At 37.4% G+C, this 24,878-nt stretch overlaps 1 protein-coding gene across 4 annotated transcripts in view; it reads right to left on the bottom strand.

Annotated features, from left to right (window-relative positions):
* Nucleotides 1–5,245: 5,245 nt before the first annotated feature.
* LOC132177896 (protein SEMI-ROLLED LEAF 2) overlaps nucleotides 5,246–24,878 on the bottom strand; it is a 30,159-nt gene continuing 10,526 nt past the window's right edge. For 3 of the 4 annotated variants that reach the window (XM_059590380.1, XM_059590375.1, XM_059590386.1), the window contains 14 exons: nucleotides 22,259–22,306; nucleotides 21,711–21,901; nucleotides 21,407–21,603; nucleotides 21,010–21,302; nucleotides 20,133–20,282; nucleotides 19,675–20,040; nucleotides 19,395–19,544; nucleotides 18,589–18,664; nucleotides 10,767–10,894; nucleotides 10,424–10,621; nucleotides 9,431–9,571; nucleotides 9,216–9,338; nucleotides 7,520–7,726; nucleotides 5,246–5,743 (listed from right to left, as the gene is read on the bottom strand). In XM_059590380.1, coding sequence (XP_059446363.1) covers nucleotides 5,585–5,743; nucleotides 7,520–7,726; nucleotides 9,216–9,338; nucleotides 9,431–9,571; nucleotides 10,424–10,621; nucleotides 10,767–10,894; nucleotides 18,589–18,664; nucleotides 19,395–19,544; nucleotides 19,675–20,040; nucleotides 20,133–20,282; nucleotides 21,010–21,302; nucleotides 21,407–21,603; nucleotides 21,711–21,901; nucleotides 22,259–22,306 — 2,427 coding nt within the window. In that variant the 3' untranslated portion in view covers nucleotides 5,246–5,584. Of the gene's footprint in view, nucleotides 5,744–7,519; nucleotides 7,727–9,215; nucleotides 9,339–9,430; nucleotides 9,572–10,372; nucleotides 10,622–10,766; nucleotides 10,895–18,588; nucleotides 18,665–19,394; nucleotides 19,545–19,674; nucleotides 20,041–20,132; nucleotides 20,283–21,009; nucleotides 21,303–21,406; nucleotides 21,604–21,710; nucleotides 21,902–22,258; nucleotides 22,307–24,878 lie in introns of those variants that run through there. The other variant, XM_059590394.1, reaches the window with a different exon arrangement.

The raw sequence follows: 24,878 nt of genomic DNA, 5'->3' as shown, positions 1-24,878 counted from the left end.
GAACGGAATGGTTGACAATGCAAATTGTTGAAAGATGGTAACCTTAAATTGACACTTTTGAAAATTTAAAGGTATGATTGCAAAAATGATGAAAAATTAGGAGTAATAAGTGGAGGTTTCATATTATTAATGATAGTATATAATGCAATTCTAGCTTTTCTTATCCTCCTTATTGGGAAATGGGAATGCGTAAATTGCTTGTGTGTTTGTTGTATTTTACTCATTACGTGATTTTGACAGATTTTGTAGTATTTCCATGAAATAGTTTGAGAAAGTAAAATGTGATTCATCGTTTTCAATTTACAAACAAATAAATAATTACCCTCTTAAATTTTAAATATGTAAAATAACAAATAACTAACATGTAACCCATCCAATGTATGGACTACTTTTTTCATATTTTTTGTTTAAATAATAATTAACTAATTGTTTGTTTGTAAGATTTTATTTCTCAAGTCAATAATTGACATAAGATTTTTATTTTTATTTTACCAAAACCATGTTTTTTTTTATTATTATTATTACTTTTCAAATCGAGTTAATATTTAAAATTAGACGTTTATGACATACACATACTATCTGATAATTCTCTAGATATTATTAGCAACTTCCAATGTATATAAATTTATGAGTCCGATCCTCACCAGTTTAAGCCAACAATAACAACTAAAATATTTTAAAATTATGACCAACTCTATCATCATAGACGTATGATATAGTCATCTCTCATATTTACAAGAAAAACATTTATGAAATCACTCAACTTTTTGGCCCTTATTAAATCACTCATTGGGTTTCTATTTCTATTTTTAACTCTTTAAGGTTGTCCCCTAATTATCGAATCAACGATTCCCATTCACTTTCATACATTCCATCATTTTTTTTTTTTTTTTGGTAACGTCACTTTAGGTTTAGATCCTTGAATTACCACGCAATTTGACATGTCTCCCCAAACTTTAAAATCTCTCAATTTAAACCTCTGAACTTTCAATTGCAGTCAATTTGAACTCATCCATCAGATTTAGCTATTAACTTCTAACAAAAATACCTAAAAAGATCAAAATATCCTTGATTTTCGTTTTTATTTTTTATTTTTTATTTTTTTTAATTTGGAATTAAGGGTTAATTTAGAATTTTATAAAAAAGTAGGGATATAAACGCCATTGTCTCACTTTTAACGTTTAAAATCTAATGAAGGAGATCAAATTGATTACAATTGAAAATTTAGGGGTTCAAATTGAGAGGTTTTGAAGTTTGGAAGACTTGTCAAATTGCGTGATAATTCAGAGGTCTAAAATGAAGTTACCTAATTTTTTTTTTTTTGAAAATAATAAACAAGTACAATTATTTAATTTCTGGAAAAAGGCAAAAAAATAAAAATAAAAAACATATATAAAAAATATAAAAATAAAAATTAAAGAGCGTTGCCATTAGCCACTCGACTCACAACAGGGTGAAACTACCACATTGACAAGGTGGTCGCTCGTGGCCACTCCCATTGATGAAGATGTGGCTCATGAAGGTGGATTCGAGCCACCCTCTTATTAGTGTGGATATTTGCAAGCCATCTATCTTTTGTGAGAGTGGCCGCAAGCCACCAACTCCTCATATGGCCATCATTTTTATTCTATTCTTTTTGATATTTTATTATTATTATTTTTATTTTCTAAAAAATATACATTTGTAATTTTATATGAACTCCAATGGATTTGGGGTGGCTGGACCACCCCCATTTGGGCCAAGGGGGTGGCCGAGCTATCCCCAACTAGTCGGAATGGGGGTGGCCGGCCACTGCCAAATGCCAATGGAGTAGCTGACGACCACCTCCAATTAGATTTTTTTTTTTCTTTTTTTTTGTTTTTAAAGCATGGGACATTTGGAAAATCAAGGGCGAAGTATGGGTAATTTTGGTATATTTGGTGCTTAAAGGCCACGCGTTGCACATGACTTGCCTACAGTTCAAAAAGACGGAATCTGTAAACAGAATGGCCACATTGGACAAAAAAAAAAAAAAAAAAAAACCTTCGTGAGAATATATTGTCAATTTTTAAACATTAGAAGTAGAATAAAAAAAAGTGCACAACTTTCGGAGTGGTAAACTGTAATTTTCCCAAAACAAAAACTCACAATAATTTGATAAAGACTGAAAACTCAATGAGTTATTCAGTAATATTTCCTATTTACAATTAATAACATGAACAGGAAAAAGTAGTCCATTACTAAAAAAACACATTTGATTGATTTTGAGTTTTAAATAATATTACACAGTTAACTATCACTTCTAACACTTCATGTACCTTGTTATGCATTCTCCACTCTTAAAAAAAAAATAACACCAAGTATTGAAAACAATATTACGCAGCTCTGTTTGGCTGCTATGAGCAAGTGTTAGAAACTAAGTGTAACTAATTTAAATACCAAGTATTGAAAATAATAGATTCATTATCTTGTAAATAAATTATTAAAAAAAGAATTGCTTTATACTTTTTTTTTTTTTTTTTTTGTCATGTCCACACAAGGAGAGAGGAGAGAAAATTCAAACTATTGACATTCACTTCACGATGCGTGGTTCCTAGCCGATTGAGTGATATGGAAATGAATTGCTTAATACATGAAGGACAAAAAATAAGAAAAATAATGATTGGTATAGAAAAATGAAAAAGTAATAAAAAAAAAGGAAAAATTTTGTTTGTAGTGATTTTTTTTTATTTGAATAGTAGTAAAAAGTGAATGATGTGATATAAAAAGTGAGAATGTTTTGATGTTGATTTTTTTTAAAAAAATGAGATGAATAATTTTTAGGGAGAGGACATTGTCAAATATTAATTATGTGATAGTTTGAAGGGATTATGTGGACTTTTTGCAAAAAAACTGGTAAGAATCGTGATAGGAGCTCAATCCTTCTCCAATAAATCACGAAACCATATTGTGTAATTCAAAAGGATGTTATTGAGACTTTGAATAAAAAAGAAAAGAAAAAATGGTTTGATATTTAAAGGGGAATAGAAATAAATAAATAAATAAAGGAGGGAAAAAACTATTGCAAAAACCATGACTCTAACACTTGACAGAACTAGTGATCTAGGGTTTTCATTTTTACCTTACTATAATGGGAGGAAATACAATTTGAGCTAAAACTCATTGGCCCACTCTACATGTTAAAATTAAGATAGGAAATAAAAGCGAAAACTTGCTTATCTAATTATTATTATTATTTAATTCAAAAAGGCAAATGAAAGAGATCAACTATGACTCTTCTATTTGAGCGTAATCATAGTAGCATTTACTCATTAAGAGCCGCATAGAAAGAGCCTAACCAGAGAAAACTTATTTAAATGTATATTTACCTTTCAGGTTTCCAGGTTGGCAATTTTACGCTCTCTTATCTTTTGTTTGCGGATGATACCTTGATTTTTTGTAAGGCATTGCCCACACAGCTTCATTATTTGCGGAGTTTATTCTTGCTCTTTGAAGCTGCATCCGGGTTGAAGGTTAACTTGGCCAAGTCGGTGTTAATTCCAGTGGGGAACGTGGAGCAAGTGGATAGGTTAGCCGGTATTTTAGGGTGTGGGGTGGCTTCTTTGCCAATAAAGTATCTTGGGTTGCCGCTGGGGGCCTCTTGTAAGGCTAAACATATTTGGGATGGAGTTATTGAGAAGATAGAATGTCGGTTGGCCGGGTGGAAAAGGTTGTATTTGTCGAAGGGTGGAAGAGTCACGTTGATCAAGAGCACTCTCGCCAATTTGCCTACTTACTTTTTGTCTCTTTGCCCCATTCTGGTTAGCGTTGCTAAGCGGGTTGAGAAGCTACAGCGAGATTTCCTATGGGGAGGTCTAAACGAAGAGTTCAAGTACCATCTGGTGAAGTGGTCAAAGGTTTGTACTCCGATTAAGGAGGGAGGCTTGGGTATCAGAAACTTATTGGTATTCAATCGCGCCCTGTTAGGGAAATGGTTGTGGCGCTATGGGGTTAAGAGAGATTCTTGATGGAGGACTATGGTGGATGCGTAGTTTGGAAGTGTTTGGGGTGGGTGGTACTCATTAGAGCCGGGTGGATCTTTTGGGGTGGGGTTATGGAAGAACATTTGGAAAGGATGGGACACCTTCGAAGGGTTTACTCGGTTTGAGGTGGGGGTTGGGACTTGGGTTCGATTCTGGCATGATTTGTAGTGTGGTAATATGGCTTTCAAGATAGCTTTCCCACGCTTATTCGACATTACTTGTGCCAAGGACGCCTCAGTTGCGGATCATTTGGAGGTGCTGGGTGGCTCTAATCAGTAGAATGTTAGTTTTGCTAGAGAGGCTCACGATTGGGAGGTGGATGTTTTGGCCTCTTTTTTCCAGGTGTTACATTCTGCTAAGGTAAGTCGAGGGTGTGACGATAGGTTGTGATGGAATTTTTCCAAAAAAAGGCTGTTTTAAGGTCAAGCTCTTTTACACCTCATTGGCTTGCACCGAAAGGAGGGGTTTTCATTGGAAGAGTGTGTGGCGAACACAAGCGCCGCCGAGGGCGAGTTTCTTTGTATGGTCGGTAGCTTTGGGCAAAACTCTGACCCTAGATAACCTCAGGAAGCGTCAGGTGATTGTAACGAACATATGTTATATGTGCAAAAGGAGTGAGGAGACGGTGGATCATCTTCTCCTTCATTGTGAGGTTGCCTATGCACTATGGTGTACTTTTTTTGGTCGATTTGGGTTGTCATGGGTGATGCCGAGACGGGTTTCGGATTTACCTGCCTGTTGGTGGTCCTCAGGGAGGAGGGGGAGTGCCGTGGTTTGGAAGATGGTGCCCACTTGCTTTTTTTGGTGTTTATGGAGAGAAAGGAATACTAGGTGTTTTCAGGATTTAGAGGGGACTTTGAAAGACATCTTAGCCTCTTGTTTTCATACTTTGTATCTCTAGATTGTGGCACATGTCTTTCCGGTGTCAATTACTTATGATGATTTTCTTTTTCGCTTTTCCTCTTCTCGTTAGGTGACTCGTTGTATACTCCCAGTGTACTTTGGAGCACCTTTACGCTTTTAATAAAACATTTTATTACGGATCAAAAAAAATATATATTTACCTTCTGTTTTTTTCTTTTTCCCTGGTTCTCTTAACCCGCTTTTCATGAAGAGTTATAGCCATGTATCCAGGGATCAATCCCCAGCTGGCTCTGTGTTTCTATTTTTCTACTTCTAAAGAGTGGAAAAAGAACCAAAAAAAAAGAAAAAAAAAGAAAGGGGGAAACCAAAAAGCCTGCATATAACAAGAAGAATACCTTTATAATGTACTTTTAAAAGGTCTCACATATAATTTACAATGTATAATATCTCTATTCATATATTAACAACTCTGGCCAAATATCCAAATATGATTTTATGCAAAAGACAATCTATTTTCTTCACCACACTCTTTGTCCTCCTCATTTCATCATATCATTCTCCCATGAATGGTACAAGGCATCTAAGAAAACTCGAAATTGGTTTATAATTAATGCTAAAGAATGAAAAAATAGCCAACTGCTTGGTAGAGAGAAAAAGAAAAAAAAAGAACTAGAGAAAGTAATGTATATATATATATATTATATATGCAGCTGATTCTATTAGCATCCTGCTGCTTTCAAGAATTTGTCATAGGGGCTTGAAGGAGGTAATCTGAAAGAATGTTGTTGATACTCAAGTGAACAGAGGAGAAGCTGATCATGCCCTTGAATTGGCTCCTGATTTATCAACTTCATATCCCCGTTTGACAACTCCAAAGTCTGAAACAATGGCCAAGAAATAATGATTCAGTAACATTTTGCACATCATGTATATTATATGATAACACAACCACCCAGCATTCAAGATGCTATGTTCTTCATATATGCTCTAGCAATTACCACAGTATAAATAAAAATTACCCACCTTATATCAACTTCCTCTCTAATATAACACAAAATAATTTGAAAATAAAGGTGTCAATAACATTATGAACTATGAGCAACTTTTTACTTTTTCCTTTGAAGCCTCTGAATGAGTACAAACACCTTAAAGTTTAAGAACTGGCAAGTGGCAAAGACCTCACTAGTCAGGCTGCATTACTTATGTGAAGTCAGTTTTGCCAACTTACAACAAAATAAAGTTCTTCCGGCAGAATACTAAAATTTCCTTTCGATTTGAACACAAAGAACAATTTAAACTGAGACCTTTTTGTTTTTTTTAATCCTTTATTTCTTCTTTTTTGGTTGCAAAATTTAATGGACAATTTTGATTGATACTCAAATGTGGTATACAATGGTTTTGGTGGGATACTGAAAGTGGCCAAGTTCTTCATGTAAGCCTGCTCTGTCGCGCTGAAATCAAAATTCTCGGAGAACGCTAGATAATGTTTCATATCTAGAGGTAACACAGGTCACCATTTTAAGTATCACCATCATCTTTGATACTGTATGATAATGTTTTAAATAACAGGTCGCAGATTCCACCTTTTTCTCTCTTCTTCTAAAGGTGAAAAAAAAGGGCCAGACCTAATTCCCATAATGAGACAAAAATCAAGGAAGATATTTGTCTCATTATGGGAATTAGGTCTGGCCCTTTTTTTTCACCTTTAGAAGAAGAGAGAAAAAGGGGGAATCTGCGACCTGTTATTTAAAACATTATCATACAGTATCAAAGATGATGGTGATACTTAAAATGGTGACCTGTGTTACCTCTAGATATGAAACATTATCTAGCGTTCTCCAAGAATTTTGATTTCAGCGCGACAGAGCAGGCTTACATGAAGAACTCGGCCACTTTCAGTATCCCACCAAAACCATTGTATACCACATTTGAGTATCAATCAAAATTGTCCATTAAATTTTGCAACCAAAAAAGAAGAAATAAAGGATTAAAAAAAACAAAAGGTTATGTTTGCTAACATATTCTCCAAGTGTTTTCTGTTTTCAGTTTAAAAATACACTTTTCTCAAACACATTAACAAACAAACTCAAAAACACAAAACAGTTTTTCAAAACATAGAACACTTTTTTATTATAAGTAATTTTATATCATTAATAAAGAGTAGAGGGGCGCAACCCTAGTATACAAAAAGTATATAAGAGAACCCCTAATAAGCTGAAGAAGAAACATAGAACACTTTATATAAAAAAATTTAGAGTGGCCATGTGACCACCCTCAATGAAGGAAATGGGTGGTCAGGGGGCCACCACAATAGGCCAAGGGTGGCTACGCGGCCACTCCGATTAGGACAAGGGTGGCCCTATAGCCACCACTCTCCTCCATTGAAGGTGGCCACATGACCTTTTTTTTCTTAATTTTTATTTTTATTTTAAGTAAGAAATCAGCTCTAGATATGTTAATTTTTTCTCAAAATAAGCAAGTGTAACCAAAAAAAAAAAAAAAAAAACATTTTTGCTAATGTAGGCCCCATCAGGAAACACTTCTCACCTTTATCTTACAACAAAACACTTTTTCAAATTAAAAACAAAAAACACTTACCCGAGTACACCAACAAACATAACAATTAATTCTCTTTCCATGACCAATTTACTCACCTTAGCTGGTAAAACGTTGCATTTCTTTTCATTTTCATCGCAGATAACTATTGCCTTGGACTCATTTTGATTCTTGAAACTATGAAGCACTGACATCTTCCGCTGTTTTCCCGTTACAAGGGCTTCACACTGGCTCTTCATTTGGTCATAAGGTATGGGCGTTGAGGAAACTGGGACGCTGGCAACTTGTCGAGCTGTCTCCAGGACCTGTTGAATAGAAAGGTAGGTTAGTCCTCATCCTTCCATGTGTTGAATTCAGGACCTTCCCCTTAGTAAAGGAAGAGTGATATTGGCTGACTACAAAAGCCATTAAATGTTATTTGACTTACAGAAGTATGAACAGAAAACACAGCCCTCAATTAAACAACCAACCAAGGTCACTCACACTAATCATAGTGCTATGAAGGGATGATATCAGTTCTTTCTTATACTATCTTTCACCACATTAAAATGCCATACAACGTCTTGACACAAAATCATCATTATACTTAATAAAGTATTGAGTCAGATAAATGGCAGCAATATCTAAATTCACTATGACCAAGAGCAGCTCTACAGGGTGGGTGTGCACCTACTTTTTTTTTTTTTTTTTACAAATATGTGAGTAGAGTATATAATGCAATTCTAGCTTTCGTGTACTAGTTCATAGTTGCATTAGTCAATGTGGTGCAAAAGTCATAACTCGGCATACCAAAATTGTTGGATCTTGTAGAAGTATCTTAGGGAAGAGTAATGCTAGAATCTTCCTTGTGTCCTCTCAAATGTAATGTGGCTTCTAAAATCATTATTAAATTTGAGATAATCAGTTATTAAATTTTAATCTATTGGTAATTTTAAAACCCACATCACACTTAGGAGGACATAAGCAAGACTCTAGTACTCCTTCTAGCATTACTCCTTAGGAAAGTATGAAATATATCAGGTTTAAAATGACAATACAAAAGCATTTGTATGTCTTTGAGGTTCAGCCATCAACAGCCACAGCACACTCTAAGTTCACTAACACACTCTCTCTCTGTCTCTCTCTCTTCCCCCTGATTTAAAATGAGAAAACCAAGGACTGTGAAAAGAATTGGAATCAGAAAAATTAAAGATTGGAATATGCAGATTTGAGAAAAATCAAATCTATTTTCTCTTCCTAGTTGGCAGCACGATTTCTCAGAAAAGAAAAAAAAAGTAGGCAACAGAAAGGCAAAATACAGGAAAATTAATCACAAGCAATCTTGATAGTGTTACAAAACATGCAAGCACACAAACTGACAAAACATAATAAATAATATTTGAAGACTAGGCTACTTTTATAGTTGGCTTTGTTCTGTAATGTAGTTCAACTATAATGATTATTTAAGCGAAAGATAGTATCTCCAAAATTTTGTTTTAATCAAGAAACTGAAACTGATAATTTGGGAAAGAGGTCATTAAGCTATTTGCCTAGTCTGCACAACTTTACAAAATTCCCAGCATCATTTCTCTTTCAATTTTCCCAAATTCAGAAATCATCATGTCTTCCTAGGGCTACGTTGTAGAAACCTAGAGGTCGCAATATCATTAACTAAGTGACTTGCATCACAAACCATGAGACTGCATTTCTCCTGCATCAGCCACATTAATTTAGCTAATTTGCAAAGTTATTGAAACTAGTACCCTAAAATAATTAGTACACAATGACAACTAAAAATAAAAAAGTTTGTCTTACTGATTCTAAAAGCTGATTAACACTTATAATGTCAAGGGAATTGATGGAAAGCGATGTTCTGCGACCCGACTGACTTCCACTTGGTTCGGGGAAGGCTTCCTCATCTGTCAAGGCTCCAGTGACCTGAAAATAAGCCCATTATGTCAGTAAAACTGTTTGATATAAAATGGTTGCTAGAACCATGAAAATGGAGATACAATCACCCGAAATTTTACCTCATCAAAATCTGGAAACTCCATCTGGGCAAGAGGAGAAGATGGCCGTGGTGTCTCCATAAATAATGGAGGTCCTAAGGGATATGCATCATCAGGAGAAAATCCCTCTGAGAGCTGCTTCTTTATGCTTGACAACTCATCCTAGGGAGAAAAAAAATGATTAATACAAAATAAAATCCAGAAAAAATACGTGGACAGACAAACATATACAGCTAAGAGGATTAGAAAGCAATAACATATTTGATGGAGCTTTGACAAAACAGTTGACAAATTTAAACCTGTAGTTCAATTGTAGACCATGTAATTAGGCAATCAATTTCTTATCTTTCAAAAACTCCCAAAGGAATCAAGCATGGTAAGTGAAACCAAGAAGAAATCAATGTAAGTGGTCTGGCATATTAACTCAATGAAAAATCAGCCAGAACTGAATTAGATTATACGTATTCAGAATTAGAAGTTGAAAACTCTTCTTCCAAGTAAAATTAAAAATCCCCACCTCCCAGTGTGTCCCAAGATTTTCACCCTTTTGTATGTGTCTGTATGTGTCATTATATGTGTGTGTGAAGGGTGTGCATGTGCATACATGCATCTGTGTGCATGCTTCGATGGTGGGGGAAACCATGATGACAAACAATAGAAGATTCCAGTTTTATCTTAATATGACTTCTTGTTAATTGACCATTCCTTCATTTCTTTATTCCCACTTGATCTTCCTATGCTACTCACTTTTTGAAATATTATTTTCTCTCTGGTTGACTAGTAGTGAACAACACTTATTATTAATGGTCCTTGCAGTGTAATTTGAAATTTTCTAAACCCACAAAATACAACTACTGACTGTTGCAAAATAAATCAGAGGCTCAGTATTTGATAGCTATCATATGCTTGGTGAACATATTTTTCATATTTTGATAAAAAAAAAAAAAAAAACAAATTGCCCACCTAAAAGAACATATTCTTAAGAGACTGCAACAGACAGAACCGGTATATCACCTCTGACAATTTTGCAGATTTAGACATGAAGTGCGATATAACGGTTTCTTTCAACTGTTGGTCATCTAATTCTATTGCTGAGAGAGATTTCAATGCAGCAACTTCATCTTCCTGTGACCCGTATAACATCTCCTTATCAGATTCTATAGAGACAGCCTGTAGTCGGATATTGTCGACCAACTCAAGGTAAGGATCAACCTGTCAAATGCATAGTCAAATGCATATATTTAATAAAATGATCTAGGAGTATGAAGAGAAGCACAGCAAAATATGAATGTTCCAAAAGTTATATGAGTGTGTGCACGCGTGTGTAATAATCTGAAGGGTAGGGGTAGGTATTAACTGTTTTATCTGTCAAAGATTCTTTAACAAGAGGAATTAGCTCCACGAGACTGCCTGCTCTGGCTGAAAATATAAGCATTGATGATGCTAAGGTAAAGAGAGACCTTCTGCGAGATGGTTGTAAACCTCCTTCATAAGCGTGCAAGAAACACATTAGAAATTTTCACCACTGAAAAGCTTTATTGAGTTCAATGAAAAAGTTCCACTTCTTAAAAGCAAAGCAATTTACACATTGTTTTGATATATGAAGATACAACAAGGAAATTTTGTTAGAAAACCAATAGGTGGCCTGTTTTCTCTTGTTTTTTTTTTTTAATAAGACGAACATTTGTCAAAAAGGTCTCAAGCCAAGTACACCGGATGTTTACAAAAGCAAGAAACTTAAGGTGCATCGGTGCTTCGAAAAAGGCAACCCACAGAATCCTAGTACTATATTTTTTTTGATAAGTAAACAATGTTTTTCATTTTAAAGAATCCTAGTACTATATCTTTCATAACAGCAGAGATATGCTAAGAAGAACACAAAATCTATACAATAACTGAGCTCATGAAAGAAGATAACACATCATTCAAGAATATTAGAGTTTCATGACAAGCCTGCTGTTTGTACGTGGTCAACCTTTGTGCCGTGGACCAAATTTCTGTCTACTCACTAGTAAGTACATATTTGACTGGACTTTTTAAAACACTTGAGAGTGAAAAATGTAACTCAAGGAAGTGCTAACCACCTCTCCACTGTCACTCCAAAAGCACTAACCAATCTCCTAAGAATCACTTCTAAAACTCAATCTCACCTAATAAGGAACTAATGTGAGACTTAACACTTATGAGTACCTTTAAAATCCACCCACCCAATTTAGGAATAACATTCTAGGGTATTACAATCTCCACTAAAATCCCTAATATCCTCGTCAAGGCCCATGTCATGCAATGCCCTAGTGCCTCATGGTGTTCTTAGGTTGCTCTGATACCATTAATAACGACCTAACAAAATGCTAGCCATATCCGCACTATCACTCCAAAATGAGTGGTCAAGTTAGAGAGCTCTCTAAAATCACTTATAAACTAGTCTCACTTAGTGAAGAACTAGTGTGCAACTTAGCACCCATGAATACTTTTATAATCCACCCACCCAATGTGGGACTAACATTATGGGATGTCACAATAAAAACAAAATTCTTTTCTAAACCAACCTAGTTTTGATTCTATAATTTGAAAAAAAACTACCAAAATGTTGAAAGAAAATTTAAAAGTTCTTGTGAAGAGTTAGCATAACCCCATTTACAACAAAATAAAATGAACTTTAAGGAATTTGCTTGAAGAAAATAGGAAAGCTCTTACCTAGGGAGGCGGCTATAATTTTATTTGATTTTTCTCTAGAAAAAGCAAACTTTCTTCTTGAAATTTTTGGATATTGTTTGGGCGGCCACTAGGGTGTGAAGGTGTATTCTCTTTTGTTTGAAAAATGACGAGTTTTTTGGACAATAAGGTGGCCTGCGATGTGAAAAACATTTTCTTTTATATGCTAGGTCTTTAGGGTTTTCATTAATTAGGTCTTTTAATGACAAAAGAGCGTTTTGGTTTTTCCAATCCCCCCCACCTTTTTTCAAAAGACAGGCTGCAGTTGCTACTAGGGTTTCCTTCAAAAAAAATTTCATTTTCCTTTTTAGAAAATAATCATTTAAATCTTGTCTTTTAGGTGGCCTTTTGAAATTAAAAGACAACAAAATCTTTTGGCCCAAACTATGAATCCTAGCTATGGATCCTAGCTTAGACCTAACTCTAATCCATTAGAGTAAGTCTACACATCATCCTTCCATCCCCCTCCCATCCTCTCGTATCCTATGTGGCTATGGTCCCCACAACATTAGATGCATGGGAATTGGTTTAATGTTGTAGGGACCACAACCACATAGGATTGGAGAGGATGGAAGGGGATGGGAGGATGATTTAAAGATTTACTCAACCCATTAACTTAGACCTAACCATGAATCCTAGCTAGTAGGCCCAAACCCAATTGACACTTGCTGGTTTTTTTTGGAAGTCCAGCAAGGTGTGCATTGTGTTGGACCTTCAATAGGAGGAGGTCCAACATGAACCTACTTCAGACCATAGTCAGTCCTGGCAGAGTGAGTCTCGTCAACCCAACAACCCTAGGTTAGGGCCTTAAGTTTGGAGCTTGTTCATTGGGTCCAAATCAGACCAAAACCCAAAGAAAATTATTTTTTTGGGAGGGTTGTGGGCTGCCAAAATAAAAAAAAATCTAGAAAGGTTAGAACCTTAGAAAGAAGGCCCTAAGTTTAACCTAAACGATTTTAGGGCATTTAAAGATAGAAAAGATGATCAGTCGAGAGTTTTAGGCCGAGACTCATTGAAAAGAGACTAATAGAGTTAGATTGTTTTCTACAAGTTGTTATGTTACGATTCAGGTTCCTAGACTTGTGTGAGAGAGACTCGCTATTTTCCTATCAGCATTCCAAGGTAAGTAAATATGACTAGATGGTACTTTTTAATTTGTTTAGTTTTTTCTTATAAGTAATCGAAATAGCATTAAAAGCGAAAAACGCAATCCAAATACACAAGAAGTATACAAGAGAGATACCTAGCTACAAGGAGGAAAAAAAAAAAAAAAAAAAAAGAAGAAGAAAATATTGAAAATTAAGCATCAAAGAGGCTACAAACACAGTCGCGTGTAAAAGAAAAAGGACAAGCTCATCAAATGTCCTCTCATTGTCCTCAAAATTTCAATCATTTATTTCCCTCTAAAGGCAATCCAAGAGACAAGAAGGCATCATCTTCCTCACGACAACACTTTGAATGCTACCACCAGTCCACTAGCAAGCAAACAAATCAACTACAAGACAGGGCAAAACCCAGGACAACCCACATGAGCAACCTAACAATGGAGAAGAAGATGGTTTACGGACCCATCATTTTTCTTGCACATACAACACCAATCGACCACAATGAGATGCTGCTTCCTAAGGTTGTCCATAGTAAAGATTTTTCCAATGGCCGTCGGCCAATCAAAAAAACCTCTTAAAGGAACCTTGGTTCGCCAAGTACTCTTCCAAAGAAAAATAGTCATAATTATTTGCAAGGACATTGTAAAAGGCACTACCAACGAACGCACCTTTTTTGAAAGGGGGCAACCAAAGCTCGTCTTCACCTTCCCATTTCACTCTACAGGACTACAACAAATCGATGAACGAAGCAAAGACATCCACCTCACAATCATAAGCTGCTTTAATAAATCTTAAGTTCCATTGAGGGGAACCACTAGAAAGCTCCAAATGAACTGTTGTGGAAAGTATCATTCACACAAGCAATACTATATAATCTAAAAAAGCTTCTTTAAGGGCATTCTCCCCAAATCACATATCATGCTAGAATCTAATCTTGGAGCCATCCCCCAGCTCAAATCTAGTATGACTAAAAAAATCATCCAACCCCACTTAATATTCTTCCATAACCCTACCCCATACGGCCTAGAAGGTTCAATAGAACACCACCCACCCACAAACTGTCAAATTTATAATCCACAACTCTCTACCATGCTTCTCTCTCATGCACATAGTGCCACAACCAGTTCCTTAAAAGAGCATGATTGAACATTCTCAAGTTCTAAACCCCCAACCCTCACTCAAAGATGAAAGAGCAAACCTTGGACCCGCTAACCAGGTGAAATTTGGACTCTTCACCTATCCCACCTCATAAGAAAGCTCGATGGAGCTTCTCTATGCGGCTTGCAACACCAACAGGAAGAGGAAAAAGAGATATGCCATTTCTCCCCAAATCCACACCTCAAAAAATGCAGTAAGAACTCCCCGTTGAAATGATCATAGGCCTTCTCAATATCTAGCTTGCAAAGGACCCCTAGTTCATCACATCTAATCCTACTATCCAAACATTCATTTGTTGAGCACATGAATATAAAATTTACCTAAAGCTCTCTCTTCCTCCAACCCATCAAGAACACACAATTCTTCCGAGAGAGTTTTTATATGGAACGCCACATTACCAAACACCTGCTCATCCCAAATTTTTAAATCTACTTTCAAGGCCTTAAGCTTTTGAGCTAAAATGAAGCTAGGAGAGCCTTAAGCAATATGACGGCCACCACTACCTCACCTTAGCCTTTAACCACATACTCCCCAACCCCCCCTCCCTTCCTCTCTTTCTTAAATACCACCACAATCAAGGAGAATGGGAAAATGATCTAAGCACAATCTATGCAGCCATTATTCGAACAAATCAGGATACTTAGCTTCCCATTTCGGAGAAACAAGAAACCTTCAATTCTTGACCAAGAGGGGGCGTCCCTATTATTGGACCATATAAAAGACCCCCTTACAAGGCGAAGATCCATGAGGCATGCTCAAAAATAAAATCGAGGACAAAAACGAGCTTCACCTGATCTTTCACTAGGAAAACAAGCGACGTTGAAATCGCCTCCAATGCATCATGACATATTCCACCAACTAATCAGGCCAGTCAACTCCTCGCATAAAAACATTCTTTCGCTATCAAAATTAGTAGTCCCATAAACCCCCACGAAAGCCCAAACAAAGCCATCTCCCACATTTCTAAATGAACAGGAAATGGAAAACTCCCTGACACACTCTTCAATCTTCTGCACTACCATCCTATCCCACAAAAGCAAGATTCCACAGGAGGTCCCTCTAGAAGCTAGGTAACATCAATTCATATGTTGACATCTCCACAAGCTTCGCACAACACTGCTGGAAATGAGCTCCAGTTTAGATTCCAGCAAACAAATAATGTCCACCTTCCACCGTCTAAGGAGATTTCTAACTATCAATCGCTTGTCACCCTTATTCAACCCTCTCACATTCCAAGATAGCAACTTGGGCTTCATTAAAAACCATTTGCAACCCTCTCCTTTCCCCAACCACGGCAAGCGCTACCATTGTTCGCATCATAATTAATGGAATAGGATAACCTCCTTAATTCTCTTTTACTTTTTTTTCCCAAATTCGAACAATAGCCCAAGGGCTGCTCATAATGACTCGCTTCAATGGCCGTAAACAAGGCCAAGAGCTCCTCTTCAAATCCCTCGCGTGAAAGCCACACATAATGGTTGATTTCCTTTACTTTTTGGAACACCCATGCTCAAGGCAAATTCCCTACTTTTTTCTTCTTTGTAACTATTGGACAAAAATTCACCTCCTTAGAGAATATATCCACCTCCAGACAAGGACAGGTTACAAGGGCGTCACTCCTACCCACTGCCCCCACAACACCCCAAACAACTCAGTAAACCCCCAAACCTTTATCCTTTACTTTTTTTGCAAGCACAACATCCTTGCACAGCCTCTTTGGAAGAAAATAAGTCTGGCAAGGGCCCCCGCTCACCCCCCTTGGCAACAAATGCCCACTCCAGGTTAGCCAGCAAAGTGCTTGACTTGGAAGAGAGCACCCCCTCAAAAGGAAAGCCCACAAAAAAATTGGAGACCTCTTTCACCTTTGAAGATAGAGAAGCAAAACCATCAAAACTGCTTTCTTGCCAGACCCGATGAGAGGCATCTCCCAGCCTACGATCAATGCCACTAAATTTCACAACGAAAGCCTAGAAAAAATGGGTAATAACTCAACCACCTCATCAGCGATATCTGATGGGAGAGGAGGAAGAACAATGTTCATTGACCACAAAATTGGAGAAACCAATGTGAACTGAGGGGTTCCAGCTGCCGAGGAGTCTGCCAAAGGAGTCTGTAATACACGCTCTGCAACCAACTTGTAAACAACCACCGGCGAGTCCACCAAAGAGCCATTAGCAAACTGAAGGGTTCCAACAACCAGTGAGTCCACCAAAGGAGTCTGAAACTCGCTCTACAACCAGCTTGCGACAACGATTGCCGTCTAGGCCTCCAGAGAGCCACTAGCCTGAGCGGAGGAGAAGCTCTCAAGACCCGATCCAAAACCCGGCTCTTTACTTGAAACATGGTCCTCCCCAACCAGTTTCATTCATAGCCCACTTTCAAAAGGGGCACAAGAGTGGTTTTTTTATAAACTTCTTAACCACAATTTGGCCTTTAACCTTCGAGATTGGGCTTTTAAACTCGGGATGGGCCTTAGAACCTTCTAGCAAATATTCAGGCCCTCAATAACACACAAAAGAGCCCGGTCTACCTCCTCTTTAATTTTTTCCAACTAACCTCTCCAAATTCGAATCTTTCCATAGTTAATCACCATGCCACCCTTTCTTTCCTCCTCGTCACCAGCTGCAGCACGAAAGGAGGTACTAGCCGAACCTCAAGTAGTGATCTTCTGACCTAGAGTATCAAAGGCGCCGGTCCTTGCATGGAGCATGGTATTTGCACTACCCAATGATACAGACGGTTGAGGCATTCGCACCGCCTTCACTGTCACTAAAGTACTTCCTTCTAGCTGCCCTACCTTGCCCACTACCTCCGGAAACAATTTTCTATTCCCTCTTAACACCAACTCCTTGACCATGGAAACTGACAGAGAGCCACTGAAGTGGTGTCACTCCCCATGCCTAGAGAAGAACCAAAAAAACCCACCACCTTTCCCAACTCAGCGGCAAACATTTTCCATCCCTGCCGTTCTCGCCTCTCCAGGATTACGATGAGACCTCTACGGCCACCCACCACATACTCCACCACCTCCAGATATCGGCTTGATCTGTTAGAACCTCTCTGGACAATGAAGGCCTTATTCCCCTCCCTAGATGATTTGATGAATTTCATAACCTCTAACTTAGAAACTAGTGTCTCCATTTTGTTTTTAAGCAAGACAACATTAATTTTTCCCAACAGCACGACACAGGAAGTCCCTCGTCTTCTCTTAACCAACTAAAGCACTAACCCCCCTTCAACCACCGAAAGCTCAAACGCTCTAGCCCCTACGTAAAACCAACTCATGTAGCCCATCGGCAACAAACTCCACCAAATAAAACAAGCACTCCGACCCCAGGGGAGACACAAAAGATGAAAATCAGCATGCACCTACACGCACCATAGAGAGGGAAAAGAGAAGGAATAGTCACTCTCAAAGTAAGAAGGTCCCATCACTCCTATCAATGAAAGAATAGAGAAAGGGTGTAAGTACTTAGAGAAAGAGTTTTTAGAATAGAGTTTGATTTAAGACGACCTCAGATATCAGAGACAACATGGTACCAGAGCTCAAAAGATGCAGTGCAACCGCCTTTTGCAGTCCATCACCATGATGTTTTCACCTTAAGTGCATCCAGAGCTAACCAGGAAGAACTAATCCCCAAAGTGACTCCTCCTGTGGCCACAGGTAGAGTCAAAGTCCTTCTGGATTGCACACCCTAGCATACGGGGGCGTAAGAGTATGCAAGACTGAAAGAGAACTTATTAGATATTTTATTAGAGATATTTCAGAAAGTTCCTTTTTTTAAAAAAAAAAAAAAAAAAAAAAAAAGAAATCGTATGAGAGTTTTGTAGAAAACTATTTCTTTAATTTGTGTTTTCTTACTGAGATTTCCAACTCACCATTTTCTATTTTTGTATTTCACAAAGGTTAGAGACGAAGTAGCTGGCCGGGATCATCATTAGAGTGTACGCAATATAGGGAATAAGTGCCATGCTGGCATGCTAGAAAGCTATTGTTTTATTTATTTTTGTTTCTCATACAGTTAATTTATACTTTTTGATACTTTTCAACATTAGTATTACTTTTAAGTTTTGCTCTGGTTTATTGTTGGTACTCTTTACCTTCTTCCTTTGCTAATCTGAGAACACTTATTCCAGTACTTTACCTTCGTAGGGTTAGGGGGTGTGACAAAATATCTTTTAATCATACATTCAGCTTACCTTCTTGATCCAGAGAGATGCTTCTAAGGGAGAATGCCAGCTGGAAACATCTTACTAGAGCTGGGTGACTGGAGGTCTGTCAAGAGCAAAATAAATCATCACACAATTTGAGAGAAAGCCTTTGAGTACAAAACTTCAAAAATACATTTCTGATAGTAACATGCCACTATAATTAGTATTAGATGGTGAAATAAACTTGACATGTTCTGTTTCTAGGGAAACTCCTCTCCAGAGCTCTTCGTTCCATAATCCAAGTCAAGAACCAATCTACTTCTCAAATCACTACTATCTACCAGCTCAACATGGATTCCCATTTCACGAGAGTTTTGGTGGTCTTTATCATCAAGATGACCAACCACATGCGAAATTGTCTACTTAAAGTTGTAGGCCTAGAAAAACAGAAAAATGTACTGACATGACAGGAAGAGAATCTCATCAGGTTAATTCATGATGCAGGACTGACAACCATCAACAATAGGGTACCAAATTGTTCAAAAGACCATTGTGCGCTGGAAATCAATTGGAAGTTATATGCTGTCCAACCACCAAGTTGGCTAAAGTATTGAGTGCAGGGTAAGCAGATTGTATGGATGCAATATATTTACACAAAACTTGTATTCTCCACCAAGTGACAAGGAAGATTTAAAAATTTACATATAAAATCAGAAATTTATTCTCCACAATAATCTAAAAACTGGAGAGGTGAGGGAGTTACGGAAAATTGAGAAGTATAACACTAAAAGCATAATAAGGGCAAAATAAGAAATAAAAAACCATAACAGCATGCTCAATGTGCAAAATCTGACCTTGGATCGGGTAAAAAGCAAAGCAATGTTATAAGCATGGGCCATTGCCACAAAATTTGCAGGGGTGTTTTCTGCAGATGTTGCCTGAACCCAAATTGATGAAAGCAAAAGACTGATTTGGTGACTGCTCAACCGAAGGCAAGTTAGCTCCTGGGCATTTCAGATGGATAAAATATTTCAATAAGATTAAAGAAGTACTCAGTATGACAAGTAAACTAAAATGCTAAATTATGAATTATTAACCAGGAACTTCAGTAAGATATGAGTTGCAGTTTCATACTGTTTTTCCATCAGTCAAAGCATACTTGAAGTTGTAGGACTGATCACATGGTGGATCAATTCCAGACTGTTTAAAACCCACATCCGATATTTGAATTACTTCATCCCTCAGTCCAACATTTGGGGGTTCTGTGGCATCTTTACCTTCATCCTGAATGGAAAAACTTCCACTCCTTACCGTCTGTGTTGTACCAATTGATGAAAACCTAGAAACAGCTTGAGAAGTTTCGAGATTCTGGTCTAAACAAGGGCAAAGAAGGGATGGCATCAGCACCATGGAGAAAACACTGTGTGCCCCAACTCGTGTTTGAGGGTCTGGATGGGACATTGCTAGGAGCAATTGATGAAACAGAGCTTCAGGGAAAGCCTGAAACAGGTCATAAGAGTCACCTCAGAAACTTGAATAATTCTTTACAACATCTCAAAATAGCAGAGTACAGCACATCTAAGGGCACTTGCCTTCTTCTGATACGAGACATTAGGTATGGAAGAGATAATCTTCGCAGTTTGCAGTACAGCAGAGATTGTTGTTCTAGCCACAAGAGTAGTTGCTGGGATATTCTCAAGCACCACAGCCATCATATCAAGAATGGGTCCCGCGTCTCCAACCTGTGTTAATCAAAAATAGGCTTTAGACTAACTATGATACAACAAGAATGATTCTCACACCTAACCAACCTGCTCGCCCCAAAAAAAAAAAAAAAAAAGAAAAAAGGTGAGGGCTCAGGAGAGAGAGAGAGAGAGAGAGAAGGAGAACTATTACTGAACTGTATCTATTTAATTCACTAGTATTTGCTTGTGTGAATAAACAAAAAAAAGGCTATAGTGTTGAGAAAGGTAATTGAGAGTCATGATGAGTAAGATTACATTCAAACTTAGATTAGAAACGGTTTGCTTATACTGGGATGCTGCTTAATTGGATGAGATGAATAAAAGTGTAAAGAACTACCACTTGCTTATCAATTTCAGGAGTTCACAACTATCGGACCAACAATGTGTTATGGAACCGACCACCCAGTCATTCAAATTAATAAAAGCTCAAATAAAAAGAACATGGTCCAGATCTAGAAAAACTTCCACATATCAAATTCAAAATGATCTGAATTAAAACATGTCATGACTTTCTTAGTGTTTTTGTTTCAGTATTCTTGAAATTTTTACAAAATAATTCACATTTATCTGGATGTTTTTTTTATAAGTGATTGGCCCCAAGAGGGGGGAAAATGGGAAATTCGAACTAATAACCTCCGCTTCATAAGAAATGGTGCCCAGCTAATTGAGTGTAGCCCTTGGGATTTCCATTTATTTGGAATACAATGGCAAAACAATTACAAACCTTAATTGACAGCTGTGAAAGGCATTCTGCTAGAGCCAAATGAAGATCAGTGTTCCATTTATCTGTAGCACCTCTAGGGCTGGATGCTTCTGATAAATTTTGCAGGCACTTCCGTAAGTGTTTGATCAGGTCAGATATTGCACCAATGATTGCGACTGAGGCCTGCTGCTTTGCATTTTTTGCAAGTTGTGTGGTGACATTAACAATGTTTATCTGTACGAGAGGTTGTTTGACAACGTTCTTATGATCCAAATGCTTGACCAGGATAGACAATAAGAGATGGGAGTTATCTCCTGGAGTTTTACAAAAAATATGAAAAATATCAAGTCTGCACAAATGATTTATTAGAAAAATAATTTTTGAAGGAAAGATAGAGCATTAAGGATCCAAGTGTAACCTGATTCCTCCAAAAGTGACTGGAAATACGTCAAAACAGAAAAGGCAACTCCTTTTTCTGGGGACCAATGGTTATCAACATCAAAACTATGGAAAAGGGGTTCAAGTACACGACGCACTGTTGTGGCTTCCTTCGCCAATCTGGCCATATTATGCAAGCAAACCCTTGACCAGTAAGCAGGACTTTTGGAATTATCCCTGTGAAATTGACAAATGAATGCAGTGAAGTTAGGCATATTATTTATTTCTTAATAAAATTAACACAAACAAATGAGTTTTTGAAAACAAAAAATGAAAAGCTTTACTTTGTGGAGTCCAAATGAGGATTAGTCATGATATTCGGCACCGAAGAAACCATCTTACTGATATTGGGGAAATATGAACCATGTTCTTCTTGAACCCACGGGTCCTGAGACTCAGAATATAGTCCATCTTTCTTTGCATTCTTGGAGTTAATTTGGAGATCCATGTAGTTATCCAAGGTGACTGATATAATCTATTTCAGAACGGATAAAAAGTAAAAATGATTTCATATTGATACAGAAAGCCAAATGCCACACACTTGCACTGTACTTCAAAATAAAACTTCCGATTTTTTTACAAAAGATTCACAAAATTTATTATTTATTATTTTAATTGGTTAAGGCCTTTGCTTATTATGTCAAAGGCATTGATAATAAAAGCAAGAAGAAAAAAAGGGCCGTGATACACAGCACGCGGCGTGCGTGGCACGCTCGTGTAAAAAAAAATTTATTTATTTAAAAAAAAAAAAAAAAAAAAAAAAAAAAAATTACACTAGCATGGCAAGCACGCCAACGTGCTGTTTTGCTTCACCCAGAAAAAGAATACTCACATTGTCGAAGTCCATTGAGATATGGGAGTGCTCACCCATGAACCACACCTAGGCACAATATTGTGGAGACAAAACAGAAATCAAACAGTATGGAAAAAGCTTACATTAGAATGTATTAGCCAATTGACCTTGGTAAAGAAAGTTACAAGTGAAAAAAAGGTAATATCAAATACCAAATATTTTTTTTGAATGAATAATAATTTATGGAAAGAAAAAGGCAAAGCCATCATACACGAAAAGTATACGACAAAGACAACCACCCTAAAGGCGTCTACAATCTAAAATATTAACAAGGTCTAAAAGATTCAAAGAGAAGAAATTAGGAACATAAGCTACAGCCCAATCAAAGAGAGATCTCATAAAATAGGATTTTAAACAGAGCATGTTGGACTCATAGTCCTCAAAGAGACGCCGATTCTTTTCTATCCAAATGCTCCACATTAAGAATGCGGGAATAACTTTCTAGACAGCCTCTTTGGGATGTCCCCACCCAAGGAGTCTTACAACAATGTAACGACTCTAAGATGTTGCTAGGCATAAGCCACAAAACTTCGAATAAGCTAAGAACCAAGCGCCAAAGTTCACTTGTGTACTCACAATAAATGAGGAGGTGATTTACGGTCTCCTCATTTTTTTTTGCATAGCCATCACCAATTTACAAGAATGAACCCTTGCCTTATAAGATTATCAACCGTGAGGATTCTATCCAAAGTCGTTGTCCAATAAAGAAAGAAATGTGGGGTGAGGCCTTAACCTTCCAAACACTTCTCCAAGGGAACAAATTAGGGTTTGCAATCAGTAGAGTATTATAATAGCTCTTCACTTCAAAGCCCTTATTGCTAGCTGGGGTCCACAACATTCTATCTGCTTCCCCTGGATGGGTTTTTGACAAGTAAAATAGATCAAGGAAAGAGTCAAGAGATTCCAACACCCAATTCTGAATTGCCCAAGTGAAACTTGGATTACAATTGATAGAAGATCTGGAGGAATCCAAGTAATCTGACACCAAGGCCTCTTCGTCACATGCTATCGAATAAAGTTCTAGGAATGAAGACTTCAGAGCAGCTTTTGCGCGCCACACATTATACCAAAATGCGTGATCCATCCCCAACCTTGACGGAAATGAGGTTGAAGAAATTTCCCAGCCGTTCCTAATATTCCTCCAAAGGCACAACCCATAAGGCCCTTGAACTTCCTCTGAACACCAACCCTTTCTCTAGACACCATTACTTCTCAACACTTACCTATCTCCTCTGCACAAATCTCCAAAGCCATTACTAAGAAGAGATTTATTGAACAACATGATATTTTTGACTCCCAATCCTCCTTTTGCAACTGAGGAGCAGATAGCCTTCCAGTTCAACATATGAAATTTAGACTTATAGTCTTGTCCATCCCAAAGAAAGACTCTTTGAAGACACTCCAATCTCCTAGCTACGTTGGCTGTTAAAGGAAAAATGGACAAAAAATATGTAGGTAAATTGGATAACATATTCTTGATTAGAGTTAGGTGAGCACCTCGAGAAAAGTAGATCTTCTTCCAACTAACCAATTCTTTTTCTTTTCTTTTTTTCCCATTTTCTTAACGACCCATCCCAAATAGCTTTTGAATTAAAAGAAGCACCCAAAAGAAGTCTCAAATATTTCAAGGGTAGAGAAGAGATGCTACAATTGAGGATATCGACCAACACTTCCTAATGCGAACCTCCCTTACCACAAGTAATTCAATTTTCCAAAGATTGACCTCCAAGCCCAAAATGGCCTTAGAGATAGCAGGAATATACATCACACATAATAAGTGTATCATCTACAAAACAAAGGTTGGATATTTCCAGGGGGCAACATTTTGGATGTCTACCCGATTCTTGATAAATGACCCCCAATCATAGCTCTAGAGAGCATCCTACTGAGCGCCTCCATGACAATGACGAAAAGGAGATAGAGAAGCAAGTTGTGGAGGTACAAGCAGACATCCATTTCCCCTATTTAGCACCAAAACCAAGACGCCCCAAGAGATGGAAGAGGAACCCAATTAATATGGTCGTAGGCTTTTTACAAGTCTAGCTTGCAAATAATGCCAAGAATTCCTGATTTTGACCTGTTGTCCAAACACTCATTAGTTATAAGAACTGAGTCTAGAATTTGTCTCCTCCCTATAAAGACATTCTAACCATTCAATATAAACATTCCTAACATCTGTTTCATTCTGATAGCTATGCCAAAATTTTATTAACACTTGACGTCAGGTTGTTAGGTCTAAACTCATTTTCTTCCAACTGCCCAATATTTTTAGGGATGAGAGCAATAAAAGTAGCATTGAGGCTCTTCTCAAACACCTCATGCTCATGAGCATTATGGAAGATGCACGTAAGATCATCCTTCATTGTTGTCCAACAAGACCGAACCAAAGAAAAAAAAACCAATAGTAAAGTCGTCAAGGCCAACACTTTGTTACCATCCATACTAAGCAATGCCTGATGAACTTCCTCCTCTTGAAATGGTCTCTCCAACCAATATGCTTTTGCAGAGTCTAAACAAGGAAACTCCAAACCATCTAATTTGGGGCGCCAAGGAGCTATTTCATTAAAGAGATTCTTGTAATAATAATGATTGTATCATT

The sequence above is a fragment of the Corylus avellana genome, chromosome ca1 (genome assembly GCF_901000735.1).
Source record: "Corylus avellana chromosome ca1, CavTom2PMs-1.0".
NCBI lineage: Eukaryota > Viridiplantae > Streptophyta > Magnoliopsida > Fagales > Betulaceae > Corylus > Corylus avellana.
This window is presented reverse-complemented; position numbering and strand designations above follow the sequence as displayed.